Source organism: Schistocerca serialis, chromosome 4 (assembly GCF_023864345.2).
Source record: "Schistocerca serialis cubense isolate TAMUIC-IGC-003099 chromosome 4, iqSchSeri2.2, whole genome shotgun sequence".
Taxonomy (NCBI): Eukaryota; Metazoa; Arthropoda; class Insecta; order Orthoptera; family Acrididae; genus Schistocerca; species Schistocerca serialis.
The window spans coordinates 624,723,145-624,746,437 of NC_064641.1; the positions used below are offsets into that span (position 1 = coordinate 624,723,145).

Sequence of the window (23,293 nt, forward strand, 5' to 3'; positions counted from 1 at the left end):
TGAATGGAATACAGCGGCAATTAATCCACGATAGCTGCAACAAAGACTCGTAGTTCGAACTACGGCGACCAGGAAACAGTGGCTGAAGGAAAGTGGCGTAACAAATTAAAACAAATTTGAAATTCTTGTGTCATGACAAAAGTTGCGTCGCTTAAGTTACGCCACTGAAAACTGTGAGTTCCATGGAGGTAGAATGGTGAGTTCACACATACAATATCGTTGCATCTGCAGTATGCCACTAGCTGTGGCGACACTTTTTTTGCGCATGTAAACCTCGCTTTATCGTCCATGATGTTTGAGAATGACAGCTTATGTGACAGATGTTGTTGCTTGAAAGCTTGTTATGACTTTTGTGACATATGTGTTCGACTGAACCTGCTCAGCTGATTTTTATTTTCTTTTGATTTATCAACCCTGTGATCTACACAGACAGCAACATGGATAAGCTGACACTCATTTCGGGAACCTTGTTTTTAGCAGCTGATATATTTGCAATAGTAAGCTTGGCTATGCCTGATTGGATTACAACGGAAGTTGGAGGTACAAGTTAGTAAAAATTAATTTCTCACCCCTGTGCAGAATTTGCTGTTATGATATGTCATACTCTGCAGTGAAAGGTACCGCGGTGAAAATTTTACATTTATTAACGACGTTTGTAATTAGTAAACTATTCGCCCATAGCATGAAGTGTTGCATGTCTGTTAAACATTATCGAATGCTTTAATGCTTCGCTTAGTGAACAAGTAATCTGTTTACTGTGTTAGACTTTTTCATAGTTGATGTTACACCAAGTGCATGTCTATTATATGTCGTCTCCAGCACTCTCGGAAAAAATTATGACAAAAGTGCGAGTAGACAGAAGGATAGTTTACGTATATGCAGTACTCGGTGGCTGAAATTAGTCTGGATAGCTGTTATAAGGTCGTCTCTATCTCGTAAATAGCGTTGTAAACAATTACTCGACTGATAATCGAATAACAGTACATTTGGTTTACTTAAATAACCGAATAACAGTACATTTGATTTGCTTAAATATCACCGGGTTATAGGTTTGTCGTCATAATAAAATTATTGCCGTAAATGATTTAGGATGCCTGAATCAGAATGGCTGGACAGAGCAAATTCCGTCCGTCCGATTATTAGGTCTGTGCCTTAACAGCTGCACTGCCTCATTCGGCTTGCCACTGTTATACAGTGTTCTTTGATGTACACATTTTGCTTCAGGCAACTTATATAAAACATAGCTCCTTCTTCATTGTTGTACACAGTAAGGACACCTGCTGGTGACTCCTTGATCATGGAAATGCCCCTTACATTTCCTCCAGGCTGTTTGAAAAACTGGCTCCAGGGCCATAAACAAACAATTATACCCCATGCACGTCTTTATCCCCTGTCCTCAGTACATCTAAAATACTGAGTCAGCATCCCCTCTATGATAATTGAGATGCTGAACTCGGGAGAATGACAAAACATCACACAGGTTCCATATCAGTTCAAGCAAGTTAAGAAAAAAATCTTACCTTTGTAGGTGCTGATTTTATTGAAGAGTGTTTTCGGAATTTTCACACATTTTGGAATCAATCAACATGTTGGTTGGAATTCTCTCTCTTACCCATCTTTCATAAGAAATAAAATTCAGTGTGAAATAAGACTAGCTTTTGATGTAAGAGACCACTGTGTGATAACGTTGTAATAGAAACTGGTTTAATGTGTGGCAAAATTTTCAGTTGTTTAGAAAACCTGTTCAGATGAAAACAAAAGGTGGAAGTTCTCCTTTTCAGGAAATGCAGTACTTGATAGTAGTCCCCAAGTCCCCCAAGAAACAATGTCAATTCAATGCAGTAAAATAACATTTTCAACCTGACCATCTCAGATTTCTTTAAAATTTGATGCATTCAATGACCCAAATAAGAGATGGAAAAATACCAATTTGCAGGCGTGTGTTACAACTGTGAAGAAAGTTATACGCCTGTAAAGTTCGGAATTAGTGCGAAATTTACATGCGTCTGTCACAACATAAATGAATAATTCTGGTTCTAATTCAGTTACAATAATGAAAATGGTACCTTTGGAAAGCTAACGAATACACCTTTACATTGATATGCCACATGGCAAGTTTTTGAGAATTTTCATACTACGGGTCATTGACATTGACCTTTGACCTTAAATATCTCAAAACACCCCATTTTCAGTCTTTTTGAAAAAAACATATTTAATTGCTCCCGTGTTACTATAAATATGGTAAATATCAGGATGGCACATGAAAGGCATCATGCACAAAAAAATAATTTGTCAGCATCAGTACTCTACCGAAATGAAGAAGGGAACACACACATATGAAACACAAATTATGATAAAGTGCAATCTATAAGTAATATTGTACAAAAATATGGATTACATTATTATAGTGGTATTATGAATTATTTAAATTACAGTTGTAATGAAAAGGCAATGAAAAGTTATTAGATATCTCCTCACGATTCTCCAACTAAGTTGTTAATTTTCACCACATCTGAAGCAGAGAGACAGTATGTCCTTCCAGTTGGTGTCACTGGATCCCCTCTTGTGATAATGTCACATTTTCTGATGATGTAAGTGTCCAGTTTGGCAGGAAACAGACATGACTAAGATGGTCCATGTGGATGCAAGTTGACCTTTACTTCATCTGTTTCTTCACATGTTTGTAAGACATATGCTACCCACCAATGACTGTCATACATACAGGCAACAAATCCATGTATATTTGTTTACAGCATTTCGTTCACCATAACAATCAGTGACTTTGGGTCTAGTGCAGCAGGGGATACAACCCGTCGGCTTTGGACAATGACGTCACAAGTCGCCAGATAGCAGTCTACCATTTTCACTTTTGCTGTTATGTTTCAGTTTCGTTTTTTTACTGATTGCTTAATAAAGTGGATCTGTTTATTCTATCTCGTGAGATTTTTTTTTTTTAAAGCCAAAAAACACTTATCAGCCACTGAAGGGAGCTACAACACTAAGAAGAATCGCTTCTCGATTGGCGACTTGTGACGTCAATGTCCAAAGCCGACGGGTTGTATCCCCAGCTACAGTAGTCCCGTGACTTTTCTCTACTCCCTAAAGCAGCAGAATATGTCTTTGCCTTTATTAAACCTTTGTTAACATGTATTACGCAATGAAGCTTATGGGTACCTGGAATCGTCCTTATATTTTTGAAACTTTGTTTCATCTTGGCTGTATCTTCATCATAATAGGAAACTGATGTATAATGGAAGACACATGAAAGAATAGTTTCCTTGCACCACTCAAAAAATTGTCGTGATGTCAAAATATGATTTTTGTAAGGTCACTTGAGGCTGGCAAGTCTTGCTAATCTTTTTACAGTCCCTGCTATCCCATCACAAGGTTCTTTACCATGTGCTGTAGCAAAAAAATGTCATTCTGCTGCGACATCAAAATCTTCTTGATGGTAGGACAGACTCATACAGTTCCTTGTGTTTTTGTATTGGGCAGCACATCCATCCGAAAAGTAATAATGTGCTTTGAATTTGAAAACTGACATTTTAAGAAATTGATGAAATTTGTGTGGAAAGAATAAACACACACTGCATCATGCTTAAGGCAGTCAAATATTTCCATGTATGATACATGTCATATTTCATTCGTGCTTGAGTCTCTGTAGTAAGCTACCAATGGATGAATTGTAGCCTGTGAATTATTCCAGTGGAATCCTTGTACCTCATCCTGAATGGTGAGGGAGTAATTTTCTGCAAAGTCACAAAGAATAAGAAACTCATTTACTTTGAGACCTTCGTTAGTGATCTTACAGAAATGTGACTGCTGCTGGGAGATAAATGAGTGCGGTAGGAGCTGTTGCAACCTTAATGCAAACACCTCAATGAAATCATCTGTTGACTTTGTTATAGCCTCTAGAACTACCCTGCCTGTAGTTCACGAACACTTATATGCAATTTCGTCAATGCAGTTCTTACCAAACAGACCATACAGATAATCAGTCAGTCTTGTCACACCTGGACAATTGGGACACGAACCTAAGAAACATGCTGGTACTGCAGGATTGCATGTAACAAATGCTACACAGTGCTTGTATGATGGTAATGTGTGTTCGTCACTCTTTGTTAGCGCTGTAAGTTTACGACCTTCAATCATTAACTTGAAATTCTGCTGCAAGGCACACACACAAACAGCATAGGTTCCACTGGCATTGACAAGAACATAGTGCTTTGGCTGCAACTCGCAAAATTTGGAGAATCTATTATTTATATCTAGGTATTTATTTTTGAAATATGCATACAGTTCCTTAAGGTTGTGCAACACTAGCTGCTTTTGTTTATGTACTGTAATTCCATTTTCTTTCACAGACACAGTTATTCTTCATGGCATCATACGGCTCACGTCATGATCACAGTAAAAATCACACACACACTGAACAGTTTTCTCACATATGTCTTACCTGACTTTGGAGTCTTACCTGACTTTGTATTTGGTGTCACTAATATACCATGTTCTGCCACTAATTGTTTTGCTCTCTGTACCTTGTAATCTGAAGCAGAAAATTCTTTCGTAGTTTTCCTTATACTCCAACTCTTTGGAAATACAGTTAGAATTTGTGTTTTGTTGCACATACGGTCTGAATTGTGGAACTTATCTTTCAGCTGGGTGATAATTTCACTTTCTCCATTTTCACTCTCTTCCTTTTCTGGTTGTGCCACATAAGTATGCTCCAACACTGAGGCTATTTTTTTCAGTTTTTGCTTTAGGTACTTTTTCTCACTCTGGAGCCTCTTTTTCTTCACAGGAGATTCACCTAAACACTGAAGACTACTATTTAAAGCATCGAGTGCCAAATCTGATGCTACTTCATCTTCACTTAAATCTTCTCTGGAAGTACCTGGCATAACTGAGGCAACATTTGCAGTGATTGTTGGGTTTTGCGATTTTTTTTTATTTTTTATTTATTTATTTATTTATTTATTTGTACATTTAATGCAGATTTTTCTGCCTAGCAGTATATTTGTTTATCATCCACTCCTCAACATTCCTTGAATTCTTCTGCACTCATGCATGATGTTCTTCCCTAAACAGATTGCAACAGTACAATTTTGACTTGAAATCAATTTTTTACTAAATATTACGTTACAATACATTTACACTGCACTTTGTTAAACAAGCCACAGCCATAAAACATATGCAACAATATTTGCATAATATATAGAGATCAGTGGACTAATGGTGACTAGTTGAAATAAGAGTCTCTCTGATTGCCTGTTCACTAAAATAGACTAATGTTGACTGGTTGAAATAAAAATCTGTCTGATTGGCTGTTCACTAAAACAGGCTAATGTTGATTGTTTGAAATAAAAGTGTCTCTCATTGCCTGTTCACAGCTAGAAATATTAAAGAACTGGTCTGAATAAAAGTAACTGCTTTTGGCTGGTGTTACAGAAAAAACTGGATACTGCATAATGTTTTGTGCATGATGCCTTTCGTGTGCCATCTTGACGTTTACCATATTTATAGTAAGATACTGGAGCAATTAAATATATTTTTTTTCAAAAAAATTGAATATGGGGTGTTTTGAGATATTCAAGATCAAAGGTCAATGTCAATGACCCTTAGTATGAAAATTCTCAGAGGCTTGCCATTTGGTGTATCTATGTAAAGGTCTATTCATTAGCTTTCCAATGGGACCATTTTCATTGCTTCAACTGAATTAGAATCAGAATTACAGTCATTTATGTTGTGACACGCATGTAAATGTACCACAAATTCTGAACTTTCTAGACCTGTAACTTTCTTCACAGCTGTAATACACTTCTGAAAATCGGTATTTTTCCATCTCTTATCTGGGTCACTGACTGCACCAAATCTGAAAGAAATCTGAGAGGGTCAGGTTGAGAGGTGCATTGAATTGACATGGTGAACAACAAAAATTTAAGATTCTCTGCTTGAATAAGAATATTATCAATTTGTTTAATAGTCGTACATGTAATATTCATGCAATTAGATCAAATAAAAGAAAAAAAATGTATTAATGTAAGGAATGGTAGAGAACAAGTGGATAGTTCGTGTGATTTATCAATGGATGTTCAGCCTTGTGTCAATGTGGAGTTCGAGCGACAGCTGATTGTGAACTCTGATAGATGGGCTGCTCGAGGCTGGTGCCAAATGGATTGTGGCAGCTGCTGGATGTTCGGTTAAAAATGACCTGTCATGTATGTGTGGCTGCCAGCCTGTTTCTGTCGATTTCCTGATGTTAGTCGATGTAACAGACAGAGAGCTGCAGGAACGCACAGTAAGCACCGTACGGCTTATGGCATTGCATGGGTGCATTCTGGGGATACAGTACCATGAAATGGACGTTGAGTTCAACGTTGAACTCACTAAACACTTCTCTGTCTTGTAAATATGAGATAAAACTGTAAGTTTATTTGAGTATCATCCATGTAGGAAAATGTTCAGAATAACTTCAGTTTGAAATTGTTAACACTTGTGCAGTACTTCCAAATGCCGGTCTTGCATTTTAATGAAAAACATAACTGATATGTTTCCATCTCCCTTTTTCATCTACTCAGTATTATGTGCATGCATGATGTCTCAACTGAATATGTTGTAAACATCTCATGATGCCAGTCTGGTCAGTTTGATGTAGTATGCCTATTTTTAGCAGTCTGTGAAAGTTTTTACATCTGCTATTTAATGACATGCGATGCAGCCACCTGCATTTCTGGCAACCCACAAGGATACGTCCCCAAGGGTGGGGTTGACTTTTTGAAACCATCCATAGGGCTCTGTAGTTTAGACTACCAGGCATCGCTCTCTGCAGCCATTCACCCTGGTGAAGTAATTGATAGAAAAGAATTTCTTGCGATCCACTAAATAATTAGAGCCCTGAAATTCCTCATTTGTGTTATTATGTGCATGGTGCAAGATGAATTTATGCTTTAAATGTTTGAATGACATTTATCATAAAAATGTACACCTTGTAGCGAAAAAGAAATAATACTGAACGGCCAAGACAAATAGATTAATTATCTTTTTTTTATTTTTAACTGTATTTTTTGCATTTAAGTATTGCACCAGATAGATAAAAAAAACATTTTTGTTGGATCGTGTAGCTGTTTCTCAAAAAAAAAAAAAAAAAAAAAAAAAAAAAAAAAAAAAAAAAAAAAAAAAAAAAAAAAAAAAAAAAAAAAAAAGTCCTAAGGAAATGAAGAATGTGAAAGTAATAAGGAATGGTAAATTTTATTCTGATAATTACCTCCCTAATATTGAGGTTGACCTCCCACCTAATAAAATAAAACTAAAATAAAAAAAACTAATAAAGTAGAATATACAAATTCTTATTATAACAAAAGAATCAGTCCAGGAGTATCAAGACAAAATTGAACATGGCAAATGACCAGAATCGTGTTAGCTGCACAGAAAACATTTTGGGTCCATCAAATATAAAATATGATTGAATGAAATAAATTAAGAACGTTTAAGAGAGAGAAAATGGAAAAAATAGAAATAGTGAAAAAATTTAGAACTGTGGTCAATTTTGTCAGCAGAGAAACAAAACAGCAATGGTAAATAGAAGAACTAAGATATTTTGAAAAGATGGAACTTGCAGATAATGAGGAAACTTTTGGAAAAGAAAGAAACTGTCACTTTGACCAGATATTTAACCGAGCGAGGTGGCGCAGTGGTTAGCACACTGGACTCGCATTCGGGAGGACGACGGTTCAATCCCGTCTCCGGCCATCCTGATTTAGGTTTTCCGTGATTTCCCTAAATCGTTTCAGGCAAATGCCGGGATGGTTCCTTTGAAAGGGCACGGCCGATTTCCTTCCCAATCCTTCCCTAACCCGAGCTTGCGCTCCGTCTCTAATGACCTCGTTGTCGACGGGACGTTAAACACTAACCACCACCACCACCACCACCACCAGATATTTAAGGGCAGACTGAAGCCATATTAAACACTCTCTCTCTCTCTCTCTCTCTCTCTCTCTCTCTCTCTCTCTCTCTCTCTCTCTCTCTCTCTCTCTCTCTCTCTCTGGAGGGTAGCCTTGATATATCCACTACATAAAAAAAGCAATAAACAAGTTGTTAACAACTGTGTAGGAATTTCCTTTCTACCAGTTAAATATAAAATATTTTCCAGGATTTTGCTAAACAGAGTAGAAATGACACTGGACAGCCATTTAGGTGCATATCAGAGCAGTTTTAGAAGGGGCAGATAATGTTCTGAACAAATATGTAATTTGAAGTTGATGATTCGCCACAGATTACTGAATTCAAAAGATCTTGTAGTAATATTTCTCAATTTCAAAAAGGCCTTTGATTCCATTGATAAACTATAGATACAATAAACTGAGAATTAAGTGCAAAGTTTAACTTAGCAAATCTAATTTGTGAACACATATAGACACTGTATTGAAAGTGAAATTTATGAGAGAAATATCTCAGTCCTGTGAAATACCTAAACACAGGTGTGTTGCAAGGTGGTGGTCTGTCTCCAGTTCTTTTTTGACTGTGTTGTAGGAGAAATAGAGAATTTGGAATGAAAAACTGATTGAATATAAGTCTTCACCAATAAGGTGCAAAGAGCGAACAAAAATATTGGAATAAACTGCCTCTCATATGCAGATGACTTTGCTATATTTTCTGAAAATGTGGCATATACTGTAGTATAAATTAATCTTTTAGAAGATTGGCTTCAGAATTTCTGCAGCAGAAATAAATGTTTCACAAACATTAAAAATGCACTGAAATTTCTTGTAACAGATTGTGGACAAATTAAAGAAACTAAAAATTTTTAATGTCTTTGGGAGATAATCCAAGAAAATGGTTTGGAAATAGCTGCTATAGAGGAAAGGATACATAGAATGAAAAGGGCATTTGGTATAACAAAAGACAACAAGAAATGTATGCTCAAAATGCAAAAAGAAGGCATTACATTAGAATAGTTATGCCAGAACATCTACATGCAAGTGAATGTCTAGCATTAAACTGTAATTTACATCAATTAGAAATATTAGAAAGGTGACAGAATAGGAAAATATTAGGCCAGTGAAAAAACTATGGAAGGTTGAAAATTACATAGTACTGATAGAATTTATTGAAACATAGAAAACATCAGAATTAATGAGGAAAAGAAACCTGGTATTTTTTGGACATTTATATTGAATGCAAGACGGTAGAATAACCAAAAAGCTCTTCAAATATTTGTGAGATAAGAAGTCAACATCAAATTGGATAGGTGGAATAAAATAACATTTAGAAAAAAATATAAAATCTGAAGAAACTACTGACAGAATTATTAAGGAAGAAAAGTACCGAATGTGGAAGGATTCCAAAGTAGGAGAGGGAATAAAACTGGTCTGAAGTAGTCGGAAGATGAAGAAAAAACAGAATGAACAGGTGAAAGAGTAATGGAAGAAAAGAACAGAACAGTGAATAAGGAACTGAAATTCTCATGTGGTTCTTAGTTGACCCATCTGAGAAGAAAAACAAAAAAAAAAAAAAAAAAAAAAAAAAACACTGAGATGGTATGCACATTGAGAGTGATTCAGGAGGAATGTCTTGTAATTTGTGATTTGATTCTGCATATGAAAATAAACTGCAAAGTCCTATGAACATGTGTCCAATTTTCAGTTGTTACGGAACTGGAGCAGGTTGATGACTACACACATCCTTGAATGATTATGAAGACAAGTGTGAATATTACTTACCAAAATGCAGTGCAGGCACTGTGGTCAACAGAATAAAGGCGAGACATGGCTGATCCATCTGCAAGAAGTGTGGGAGTTTTCCAACAGAAGGCAGCATTGTGATGTTGCACCAAGGCAACAGTTTGTAGTGATTCGAGAATTTACACGTAAATTCTGGAACCACTCGACCTTCTGCCGCCTCGAACATGCCATATTTTAAAGATAAGTGTGAGAGAGAGCCTATTTACTGCGCAATGCGTCTGTGTGTGCTGGATGGACGTTGGTCTTGGGAGGATAGGAGATGCTTCACACGAGCGACGCCGACAAGTGTTTGCCGATAGAACCAGTATGGAAAGTACAAGGAGTAATTATGTGTTATTCCTTGGTGATCGAATAATTGTAATTGTTATAGACAATTGAAACAGGATTTGTCTAGACACACATACTTAATCTTGGTGTTAGACTTGCTAGAAGCAAGACCTGTCTTTGAATTTCTGGTGGTTATTAAACCCACCACATTGTAATTACACTTAATAGTATCTAATGGTTATCAACATAGTTGACTTGCAAGAGTTTGTATGCTTATGTGAAACTTGTGGAAATGAAAATATACCTGAACTGAACTGAAAGTATTATGAGGGTACCGAGTTATTTTGGGCACATTAGCTGTCAGCTCGATATTCTACAAACACGATGGTGTACAGTACATTCTGAGGCCTTGTCCCATTTCACATGCAGCCTGTGCAGACCCATTAACTGGCGTGATCTAACTCCATTAGACTATTGTTTATGTGGCTGGTTGGAGGGGGATGAATACTCTACGAAGGTGGATAGCTGTGAAGAAGTTGTTGCTCACATCACCGATGCTGTTGCTTGTATTAAAGACTGCTGAGATTATATTTGAGTGCAACACACCCTCCAATGCATTGAGATTGGTGGGAGATTTTTGAACACCTCTCATAGGATGGATTAGTCATCTGTTCTACCATTATTCTGTCCTTCACCTTTTTGGCAAGTAATATTAACACTTGTTTTCATAATCATTCATGACTGTGTAGTCTTCAGCCTCCTCCAGTTCTGTAATAATTGAAAATCAGACACATGTCCATAGGACTTTGCAGTTTACTTTCACATGTAGAATCACCTCTCAAATTATGTGGCATTCCCCCTGAATCACTCTGTATAAAATAATTGTAGAAGAAATATGGAGATGACTTATTTAGTGTAACTTTGTTATGTAAAGCATGTATCATGTATTGTGTTACAAGCATGTGTTATGTTATTCTGGTATTAGTGTAGATCATGTTTGGCATTTGATTCATTGCATTTTGATTGTAGTAAACAGAGGAAAAATAACTCTGTAGTTGATTATTATGTGTGCATTTGATTGTTGATAAAGGAAAAAGTAAATTTATGCTTTCACAATAGAGACCTTTTCATTTTGCATGCAAGAAAATTGCAAGTTTATAGATAGAGATTGCTGTGATAGGTCGTAAATTTCATGAATGACAGAATATTTTATCACTTATTTTGTTTTTGTATCCAGGCGACACGCGTTTGGGTCTCATGTGGACATGTATGACACTGTACAACAGACAGCCTACCTGTTTCACACCAGATCTGCAACCTGAATGGCTACTTGCACTCGTCTGCATCTTTGTTGGGTGTATATGTATCACAACTACTATAATTCTCTTAATATCATCTCACTGGGACAGGAATGTTGTACCATATGCAAGATGGGTTGGTTTCACAGCAAGTAAGTTACAACCATTTTTATTTTTATGAGTAGTTAGTTACAGTTATCCATTTAGAAGGGAATGGATATGATTAAAATTATGTGGATGTTGTGAGAGTCTTAGCCAGTACTTGTTCAACAAGTTGAGTCACGATTTTCTTATTTCATGGGTGTGTAAGCAAACCATGAACCACTTGTGCTTCAAAAGCACATGTCAACAAAGCAGTTTAGCCGTCTTCATATATTAATGTAACTTTCTGTATTTCTGTATTGTCTGCTGTACCTACACTATTACAGCATTGTAATTATTGTTAGTACATCTGGATATTGGTATTGTTACGATATACATTTAGAATGTTAAGGAACAATATCGTGCTACAGCACTGAAAAATTAAGAGTTTGTTCACTAGCTGTAATGCTCACATAAGAATTAAAATTTGGTCCATCCAATCCAAATACTAGCACATGTTTAACTGGCTTGTGTGATCACCAGACACTGAAAATGTGCAAGAAAAAGGTTATATAAACTTCAGACATTTCCAAAATTGATTGTGCTCGCTCTAATTTACCATTGCTCTGATCCTGGAGTTGTGGATGTAGCATTGGATTCATACAAGCAGATATAATTGGTGTGTCACACCCTTATCCTTGAGACACGTATAAAACTGGGTAGTAATGCTCACCAGATACATGGGATTAGATATGTAACATATACCTACTGGGTTTGCCAAAAGGCAAGCATCTAAAGGAACCCAGGGTTTGTAACCTGTGGGCTAGTGAGTGCCACCAGTCCTCTGTAACTGTAATCTCTAGGTATACTCCAGTAACCTCCTCAAGGTGAGATCTGTGCCAATAGGTTGAATGGTTGTTAAAGGTAACATAGTGTTGATGGGCAACCTCTGTGGCACTGTCCGCATCATGAATGATTAAAGTTTTTGCAGGTGCGCAATGTAAAATAACTTGTGTGTATGTTATGGAAACAGAATGGCCCTCAAGAAATCTAAATAAGCAGTTACCAGTGGAATGAGTGGGCCATGGAAGATTTTAACTCTCTCTCCACAGAGTACCTCAGATGAACAAACCTCGTTAAGAAGAGGGAGATGTCCAAAGAGTGAAGAAAATGATATGCTAATATGTATCAGTTAAATAAGACACTAAATTTCAGATTCAGCAAGAATGGCTTTATCACTGCGAAAAAGCAACAGTGGTTAGATGTGTTCACAATTTCTTCCCAAACATGAAGTGCAGGGGATTAAAATACATGGAGCCCTTCAGGAGACTTACTCATTGTTAAACTGGACACAGATCTTGCTCGAGCTAGCTGCAAAGTATAAACTGAAGACCAAGCAAAACATACGAGTGTGGTTGTGAAGGATCTCTGGATCATGTGGTGTAGGAGGATAATAGACACTCAGTAGTGGCGGATTGTAGTTGGAATTCCTCCCAGAAATGTGCAAGAGTTTATTTGAGTGGATGAGAAATCTACCAAGCGGAAAGGCTAATTGGAGCAACAAAAACAGAATCCTAGGCAGCTGCCTCACAAGAGCTAGTCCCAATAGTACGAGCAAGACTGTGGGAAGAAGAAACATCTGTGAATCCTGTGCATAAATAATAATAATAATAATAATAATAATAATAATAATAGTAATAAAACATGAAATGAAGATGACACAGTCTGAGGACTTCCAAAGACATTGTTTGTAACTGGCTGCCAAGAGGGCCTCTCATGGCAGATCATGGTGGTTGCAGGGACACAAATCAGCTTTGGCAAGCACAGTCTTGAAATGTAACCCAGAGTGCTATATGCAGAACCCTAAGAAAGAAAAAACCACATCAACCATGTACGTGGTAAGGTGATCATCATCGGTGTCCAGTGTGAGTAAGTCTCCTGAAGGGCTCCATGTATTTTAATCCCCTGCACTCCATGTTTGGGAAGAAATTGTGAACACATCTAACCATCTGCATATGGCTGGCTGTCTCTGGGCACCCACTTTCCGTGATCACAACCTGAAGTGTTGGAGCAAGTTGGAAAAAAGAATTAAGTAACATTGTCATTAGATTTTTATTATGACGGACCTCAAAAAGTAAGTTACACACTATTTTGGCAGGCCAAATAACTTTTATTGAGGAGATACAACAAACTGTTTTCTGGATAGTCTCAAAGTCTTCATAAAGAATGGCCTGAATGTTCCACCTATTCAGTTCCTCAATGATAGAAATATGTTCCTTGGTCGTGGAGTCATTTGAGAACCACCATTTGAATATCCTCATCTTTGGAAAATCTCTTTCTTCCCACATGTTCTTCCTGCTTGCTGACAAGGTGGAAGTCACATGGCGAAAGATCTGGACTTGTCAGTCAGTATCAGTCATGTCAGTGGGGACATTGCCTAATTGTTGGCACTATTCCACTATGGGTGGATGCTACATTGCATTTATTCCATATCTCACCAGCAGAATTTTAAGGTGAATTTGTGTGCAATTTGGACCATTTATCCACAGGAATTGTACTGTCCCGCGTACTTCATATTGGATAACATTTACAGTTGCCGCCCCATTTCGAATGCATACTGTGATGTCCTGTTACTTGTACTGCAGCAGAGCTATGTCTACAGGAAATCCGGAATATGTTGCACAATGCTCTTAGCATAGGACAACATGTGTAACTTACTTTTTGAAGTCCCTACATATCTTATATTTTCTGCAGTTAATTAATCATTTTAGATTTTCCCTTTTACATTTATTAATTTTGTATTAATTACATATTAAGTATCCAAAACACCTCACTTACTAATTTTAAACCAGATCAAAATCTCTGGACACTGTAAGGTTGCATCCAAGAGAACAAGAGGAAAATTATTCTGGGTAATCACACAGTGTTTAGTAGGCAACATTGAAATGTCATGTTTCATTACAAATATAGTTATGTATTTAGAAATTACAGTCTGCAGTAGCATCAAGGCTATTGACTATTCAAAGGCTGCTGTACCAGTTTTCTGCATTCGATATTCAGTTATAATAAATAAATAGTACACACTTGCGTGAGGACCTGTGGAGCTACTTATCACTAATTGTATGTGTGCAAAGCAGCTGTTGGGACTCTGCAAAAAAAAAAAAACACCTATTAGAAATATGTGTGTGGCAAATATTAATGTTTCACACCAAAATTGTAATAAATCACAGCCTTACATTCCTAAGAGGCCCAGAATTATTTTAAATTTTATTACTTTTAGAAAACAAGTTACTCCAACTGTGATTTTCATAGATATTTGTTTCATGACCTATTAGATGTGTATCCCAATATTAACAGAGTATGTATGTCAGTTCAAACAGGGAGGATTCTTTGGTTACTCAGTAGCAGTCTTTGATCTTCGAACTCACCCTACCAGATGTGTTTATGGTGTATCATGTTGACTTCTACATTCAGAAGGCAATGGAGCAGATGAGAAAAGACCATGTGATGTTTCTCATCTGCTCCCCTCTTCAGACATAGCAGAGAAAATCATCCCAAATATACAAAACACTCTTCATCTGCTACAACAGGACGGGAAGGAAGTAGTATTCTATTGCGTACTGAGGCACACAGGAATAATATGAAATGAGCGAACTAATATGACAGCTATTGAGGCAAGTGAGGGTGACAAAATGGAACAACGTGCCATTTGATACAGACTAAACGCAATGATAAGCCTAAGTTCATGTACACACTGTAAGAATTATGGCTGGAAGAGGATAACAGGCTGCAGACTGAAATTAACTCACTATCTGTGACATTCTTCCTTCCAGCTTCCTCCTTCCTTTTTATTCTGGTAGGAAGGTCCAGCTGCTAGAAGTGCCCCCAGTATACTCATTTCAGTATGTTGTATTTCAGTCGAGTGCATTTTATATTCTGATAAGAGGCAGCCGTCTTTTGTAGCTTACAGCAAGAGAAACGTGGTAAACCTTATAAAAATTTTTTTTCTTTTTTTTTTTTTTTTCCGGGCCACAGACGAGGATTTTATGTTGGATGTTTTAGTGTGTTGCAAAGTGGTTGATTCATCTATGTATGGTTCAGTGATCAGCCAGACATTTTTATGCCCTACTGTTATAGATCTTTCCTTGCTTATTTTCTCATTTTGTTTAGAAGCTTTAGAACTGATGAAGAAATTGATTTTGAAATGTGTGTGATCTCAGTTTTTAGGGAACTGGTATATTTTAATGTGTGATGATATTTTTATAATTTAATTTTATCACTTTTAACTACATTCTTATCATAAGATTAATGTAAGGGCATTCAGTCCTAGTTATCATACATTCAAACAAATATGTGGAAAAAAACTAAGCTTGGAAATAAGACATTCTCTTTATCAATATTATGAAAAAGTTAGTTGCTACTCACCATATAGTGGAGATGCGCTCGCTCTCTCTCTCTCTCTCTCTCTCTCTCTCTCTCTCTCTCACACACACACACACACACACACACACACACACACACACACACACACTCTCTCTCTCTCTCTCCAGCTGAGAGAGACTGTGGTCATATGTGCGTGAGAGTTGTGTTTGTGTGAGTGCTGGTGCACAGTGGTGTGTGTGTGTGTGTGTGTGTGTGTGTGTGTGTGTGTGTGTTTTTTTTTTTTTCCATGTCTTCGAAACATGGGTGATGACTGTTGGAAATGGGGGGGGGGGGTTCAGCAATAGAATTAGAAATACATTAACAAACTGTTAAGTCTTCTACCCTAGTCCCAAACACCATCACCAAGCAAGGTGGCACAGTGATAAGACACTGGGTTATATTGTCATTTTGTAATCACTACCAAGTCCAAGTCCAGTGAAGCCCAACACTTAGTACTGAAAGAACGGTTATGATGGACAGACAACAGAATGATATTCTGGATGGAGAGTGCTGCTATTTAAGCAAACATAAAATATTCCAGAGTATGCAAACATTACAAGCATAAGAAATTTCAAGATCATTCTAGAAATTCTAAATTATAGATATTCACTGGTGATTGAATGTGAACTGGTGGCACATGGCATGCATGCTAGCGGTGCTGACTGCTACTCCACGTTGTATATGGAACAGATCACAGCATTACTTCCTCTCCTGGAATAAATGTTTTAGAAGTTCTCACTGGAGCTGACTACAGTATCCTAGATCTAGATCTAGGTCTTACCAGTGGTCCTTTTGTGCTATAGCGCTGGAAGAACCTCACATGTGGGTCATGCTGTAACATCCTCATCACTGTGATGAGCATTGATGGTAGCCTCTCCCATTAAAGCTTCACGATCATCAAGCGGGCCTTCAGTTTCCTTAGCAAGGAGCTTCTACTGTTGATCTGTGCCTCAGGACTGTAGTTGCATGTGGAGGACACAGAGGACATCTCTGCACTTTTGGTGCTTATAAAGCATTATAATCCTAGACTTTGTATTTGACATTCTTTTGTAAGAAAATCTCTCTTATTTTTAATTATGGTTCTTTGACAGCAATGGTGCTGCTTACTAATTTTATGATTATTTTGGATGACATTAATTCCCCTCTGGTGGGAGCTTCAGTAAACTGATGACTTAAACTGGTGGTTGTTAGATGCATCTCCTTATGCCAGCTAAGTTGGCAGCATAGACACTCATTTGGCTCATGATGAAAACGGATTATAGTACAGAAAAGAAAGGAAAAAAGTGTAAATATCTGTTCTTTTCAGTTAATATGCATTGCATTATTACCTGCGGTAGTTGAAACAATAGGTAAACTTTTCGAAAGTGTCCACCAGCATTTCCAACAACAAAATGATGATGATGATGTAAGTTGTGATAAATTAATAAGCACTTATATACTTCAAATGGTAAAACTTTAAAATCACTTCGTACGTTAACCTATATATGTTTCCTTGACATCAGGGCAGCTCATTACAAGCTTCAAAGTTCAACTGAGCACCTAGGTTGACTACTGGAACTCTTGTCATTGTGATGGTGAGGATAACATCATCTTTAACAACAAACGACTGCCCAGAGCAATATTTCATATGTGGGCTTGTTGGAATACCTTTGTCAATGTGGAGTTTTAATCTTACACAATCTTGTGACTGCTTGAGATGCCTGCAAAAAGTCCCATCCAAGAATAACATAACTACATTCTGTTAAAACAACAAATTTGTAGGACTCTGTTCTGTCCTTGACAGCGATTCTCCCAATACTTGTTCCTGTTGGCTAAACATATTTCTAATTTGTGACCTTCAGCACAATGTCTTTCGTATCATGGAACATAGTATTCCTTAGCATGTAATGATAAGCATTGGAAATGACAGAATAGGAAGCCACTGACTCGACTAGAACCTGGACAGGTTGGCCGTCAACAGTTTTGGTGAGATTTCCTGACATCTTGATAACTGTCACCCATGGAGATTTTTCATCTATGGTGGCTTTACCTTTATACCTCACTTAGTTTTCCTGTATGGTGACTGGGAACAGCTATGGCATCTTGAGGATCGACCTCGTCCAGAGTATGATGATGAGCTTTGTTCCAGAGGTGATCTATAATCATCAGATGTTCACTGGATTGAACAGGACTGTTGTAGTGGTGCTGCAATAGTCATTAAATACTTCTCTTCTTTCTCTGGAGTAGTATACAACATGTCCAGCAGATCAACAGTGGAAACATACAGGTGTGTCGTCCTCTACCCTCCAAATGTCTGTTCTTTTGCAGGGCGATATACCTTGCAGAGAAGTTGGTTGTACCTGCATTGGTTGGATGCTGGTTTGTTGTTTGATGGCTGCAATGGAAGTCCAAGTTGTTTGAATCCATTCTTCAGGGCATGTTTGACTGATGACTGAGACATTTGCTGAAATTTGATACAGCTCTTCTTCAAGACTCTCTATTACCTCCTAATGTATGGGCTTGATAGTAACAGCTTCTATCTCTTGCATACTTGGTCCAATGTTTATGGCTGTTGTAAATTGCTGTATCCCTTCTCTTACTGTCTGGTGCCTGAGAGAGGCAAGGCAAGGTTACAGTGGATTTCCACAGCTGACACGGACCACATTCAGTAGTCAGTCGTACCCCTTTCATCAGACCCCTCTTAATTGCATTTCTTTGATGTCCTTGCATCACTTCCTTAGTTGTTATGACACCCTTCACCAGAAGAGATTGGTACATGTCTTCTGCACCTAACATCAAGTGTGAAATTTTGTCATCTTGTGGGTTCACAGAGTGCTATAGGGCAAAAACATTCTGCATGTAAGACTGTTGCTTCCCCGTGATGATGGATCCAGTTCTTCAGTTAAGTGGACTGGCTGCTGCTTGTCACCAAATATTTCATTCAGTTTGGCCTGGAGTTTGTTCCAGCTATCAAGGTTATTTTCATTGATCTCGAAGTGCTGTTGGGCTGTGCCATCCAAGAAAAAGTGAATGTTTGCCAAACACATCATGTCATCCCATCTTTTCTATTTAGTGGCACAGTCAAATTCTTTCAGCCATTTTGTTGGGTCCTGACAGTGTCTTCAGAAAACAATAATGGATGCCTTACATGCAGCTGTATTACTGCTGGTTTGGAATCCATTTGTCTCCTGACTATACAGACCTTAGTAGTGATGTAAAGCTTGTATTTCGGCTCCTATCCTTGAAAGCGACGGTTCTTACATGTGTAATTGAGGCCACAGTGATGTACACATTTTAAAAAACCTATCATCTCCACCAAACAATGCCACATCATAACCAGGGCCAACTCCAATTCCAAAAGCAGAGCCATCAGTGAAGTACAACACTTAGCACTGGAAGTACAGTTGTTAGGAACACAAACACACACACAGAACACGACTGCCTCCCAGATGGATAATGCTGCTATTCAACACAGGCATAGAATATTCAAGCATAACAATATGCAAACATAAGAAATTCTGGTTACTGGATTTGAACTAGCGACCTGCAGCATGACAGTTAATGATACTAACTGCTACTCCATATTGCGTGTGGCACAGCTTACAGCAATGTTAAGGGCAGCATTCAGATTCCTACCACCCACCCACATTTACATTTTTCATGATTTCTCTAAATCACCTAAGGTGAATTAAAGGATGGTTCCTTTGAAAGGGCTCAGCCAATTCCCTTCTCAATCCAAGATTGTGCTACAGATTCCATTACATGACCATGTCATTGATGTATGGTGAACAGGCAATGCTCAGAGTGCACTCCACAAGAACCATGGGTAGTACAGCTTCAGCTAAACGCGAAAGACGATTCTGCCATTGCATTTCCTGTATTGGAAGACATTAATGCACATAATGTTCTATTAGGCTTTGCCACTATTTGGCCTAATTATGACGGAATCACAGAATATAACCTCTTGCCTAATGTTTGGCATATTGAATGATGGTGAATCAATCACTTTTATGATTTCACATCTGCTTATGATGTATAGTCCAGATTCCATTACCATTGGGAGTAAATTGAGAGTAGCAGACTGCCCCAGACAGCTCAAAGCGTTAAAATTCCTTATTCTCGATCTGGCATCTTCCTCCTCCTCCAACAGTGAGATCAGTCCAACATCCATAATTTGTGAATAAATTTTTTGTGTCTTGTTCTTCTTTCAGTCTCTGAACCACTACTACTCACCAGGATATGCTAACCCCTAAATGGCTGGAAGCCTTGGTTTGAAATGACCTGTTTCAAATTCTCCAGTGAAAGCACTTTTATATCTGTCCTTTAAGCATTCACATTGTGCTCTTAATTTACCAGAACTTCAGATGAAGGACACCATTCTGAATTTTAAATTCTTTGAGGTTCTTGGCCCAGCCTTTGTTTGGCAAGAGGTTTTGGTGCCTGCTCTGTCTGTATGCTGCAGAATGTAGGTGTGTGAATGATCTGAGCATGTTAAAACATCTCAGTGGCGAAAGTGAAATGCAGATTGATTCAGTCTCTGATTTGCAGGCAAGAGGGCTGTCATGTCGGTTGTTTCTTGACATTGGCTCTGTGTTCAAATGGTGTTTCCACATGGCAATTGTTATTATTGGCAAGTGGTGCATGCACCCACAAATAGTTGAAGTGCCACTCATCCAAGTTCTCATTTTCCGGAAGAGACATTAAGTGTAAATAAGGCTGGGTGAATATTTGAAGCGTGATCAGTTGCTAGCAGCTTGGTGGCACCATCATTCATCCATTGGTGCAGAGTGCACCTTGGTGTGTGCACTACATCAGCCAAGGAGAGGCACACAGACAACAGTGCTGCTGCTGCTGCTGCTGCTGCTGCTGCTGCTGCTTCCAATTGCTCTGCTGTCCTGACCAGCCGTGGCTGGCATGAAGCGAGCCACACCTGACACGTACAATTCTTGTTCTGGTGACTGAGCAGAAAATGATGAAAGTCAGTAGTGCAGCTTAACATGGGAAGGCCATGCACTGTAGCATGTTAGATATCTGATAACTGGAAAGAAAGGGCAGCAGCTTACACAGCATTTAAATGATAATGCCAAAGGGAAAATGGCAACAATTAGAGAAGTGGTGAATATACAACAGCGGTATGAAGAGTGGATGGTATTTATTGAAAATGCATTTTGAGGACAAAGATGACACAGACAAGAACAAGCAAATTAAAAGTGGAATTAAAGAAGAAAACATTGCAATGAGTGATAGAGCAGGCAGTGTTAATTAGCAGCTTGGAACAACTATAAAAAACGAAAAAATCAGAAAAACCAGAGAAAATGTACCAGGTTACCTTCCATTCAGAAGGCTGTTGCACTCAGCGACTGTTACATTGACTTGTAAATAATACGAGGGTTGTTTTTTACGTAAGGGCCGTTCGCGCATATAGTCCCGTAGTTCGCGCGGATGCCGCAACAAGCCACCGCGCTACTTGCTGGCATCCCTCCCGTTCACACTGATGCAAGTTGCAGCTCTGTAGCTGACGTGTACACATCGCTGTGCTACTTTATAATGTTTACGATTATTGAATCGCCCGCCCCGTGTGAGATACGGTCAGTGATACGTTTTTTGACCACGAGAAGCCTGTCAGCTGCAGAAATTCATCGTCAGTTAACAGAAGTTTATGGCTTGAATGCAGTGAGTGAAGGTAAAGTGCATCAATGGGTTAGAGAGTTTAAAAATGGCCATCAAAACGTCCATGACGAAGAACGCTCAGGCCGGCCCTCTGTGATCACTGATGATTTGGTGGCTGCAGTCGAAACAAAGATTCGTGAGGACAGAGGATTCACAATTTCGACTCTTTCTTTGGAATTTCCACAAGTTTCAAGATCGGTTTTGTACAAAATTGTGTCTGAAAACCTAAACTTTAAGAAACTGTGTTCTCGGTGGGTACCCAGACTCCTCACAGAGGACCACAAAGGGAAGAGATTTGCCACTTCATTGGACTTTTTGATTCGTTACGAGGAAGAAGGGGATGACATGTTGAGTCAAATTGTCACTGAAGATGAAACATGGGTATCCCATATCACTCCCGAAAGCAAGCGACAATCGATGGAATGGCGACACACAACCTCACCCGTCAAGGTCAAAGCCAAACAGACGCTGTCAAAGCGCGAGATTATGGCAACTGTGTTCTGGGACCGGCGCGGTGTTTTGCTAGTGGACTTTATGCCACGAGGAACGACAATCAACTCAGATGCCTACTGTGCAACTCTAAAGAAGCTCCGCAGAGCAATTCAAAACAAAAGGTGCAGCATGCTGACAAAAGGAGTTTTGCTCCTGCACGATAACGCTAGGCCTCACACCTCTCAAAAGATTGATTCTTTTGGCTGGGAAGTTTTGGACCATGCACCATACAGCCCCGACCTTGCTCCTAGCGATTTTCACCTTTTCCGGTACCTGAAACACCACCTTGGCGGGCAGCGCTTCAGGGACGACGATGAAGTGAAAGCGGCCGTGAACTCTTGGCTGTCGGAGCAGGCGGCCGAATTCTTTGAAGAGGGAATTGAAAACTTAGTTGTACGGTATGACAAGCGCTTAAATAAACAAGGCAACTATGTAGAAAAATAGGTAAAAGTGTGTGGAATCAGAAAATCAAAGTTTTTTTTTACAAAAGTATTTGTATCTTTTTTAAAAAATAAAAATGGCCCTTACTTAAAAAACAACCCTCGTAGATTTCAGCTATCAGTCGTCCTTTTTAAATTTTATTGGCAGATCTAGATTTCTGCTAGAAACTAGCCATTCTATGAACTGTGGATGAAGCCCGACCAACAGGCATTACATGCATTGATCAAAAATTATAATGCATTGAGAATGGCTAGTTTCTAGCTGAAATGTAGATCAGCCAATAAAATTTAAAAAGGACGACTGATTGCTGAAATCTATTATTTACAAGAGGAAATGTCTGTAAGTGCAGTGCTTTTAATGCCGCTTAATAGAAGTACAGCCAAAACAGTTTCTGCTGCTGAAATTGCAGTAGCACAAACTGTACAACAAAATACTTTATTCATAAAAGTCATGACCAAACGAAGAGGGAAAGATAGTGCAACAAAAATTAATAATATTAAGAAACCACACCAAAGAAAAAATTTCAATAAAGATGATAAAGCGAACCAATAATGTTGTCATCCAGAAAAGATAATGAACAACAAAAATGTGCAAGAGACACTGTTATGTGAACAGCCTAAGAAAAAGAGACCTTTATGTTACTGCATGACATCCCAGAGGTTACAGATGCAAAGACACTAAAAGATGCAATACACACGCAGAACCTTGAAGATGAAGATGAAAATGACCAAAGAAAGCGGCTTTACAGTGTGATTCAGGACAGGACCAGTGTGAAGAAAAGTGGGCCATCACGTTATTGAAATGAGTGAATGAAATGAGTGCTGAGGTCAGAGGAGCTTTCAACAACAACAAATATATCTTGGATTTTGTTTGGTTTCAGTGACGGACTGCCTATTAGTGAGG

At 38.3% G+C, this 23,293-nt stretch overlaps 1 protein-coding gene across 2 annotated transcripts in view; it reads left to right on the forward strand.

Moving 5' to 3' along the window:
* Positions 1-253: 253 nt before the first annotated feature.
* The window catches only part of LOC126475436 (uncharacterized protein C16orf52 homolog B), a 77,830-nt gene continuing 54,790 nt past the window's right edge, over positions 254-23,293 (forward strand). The window contains exons 1-2 of one of the 2 annotated variants that reach the window (XM_050103287.1): positions 254-546; positions 11,245-11,457. In XM_050103287.1, coding sequence (XP_049959244.1) covers positions 438-546; positions 11,245-11,457 — 322 coding nt within the window. In that variant the 5' untranslated portion in view covers positions 254-437. The remainder of the gene's footprint in view (positions 547-11,244; positions 11,458-23,293) is intronic. The other variant, XM_050103288.1, reaches the window with a different exon arrangement.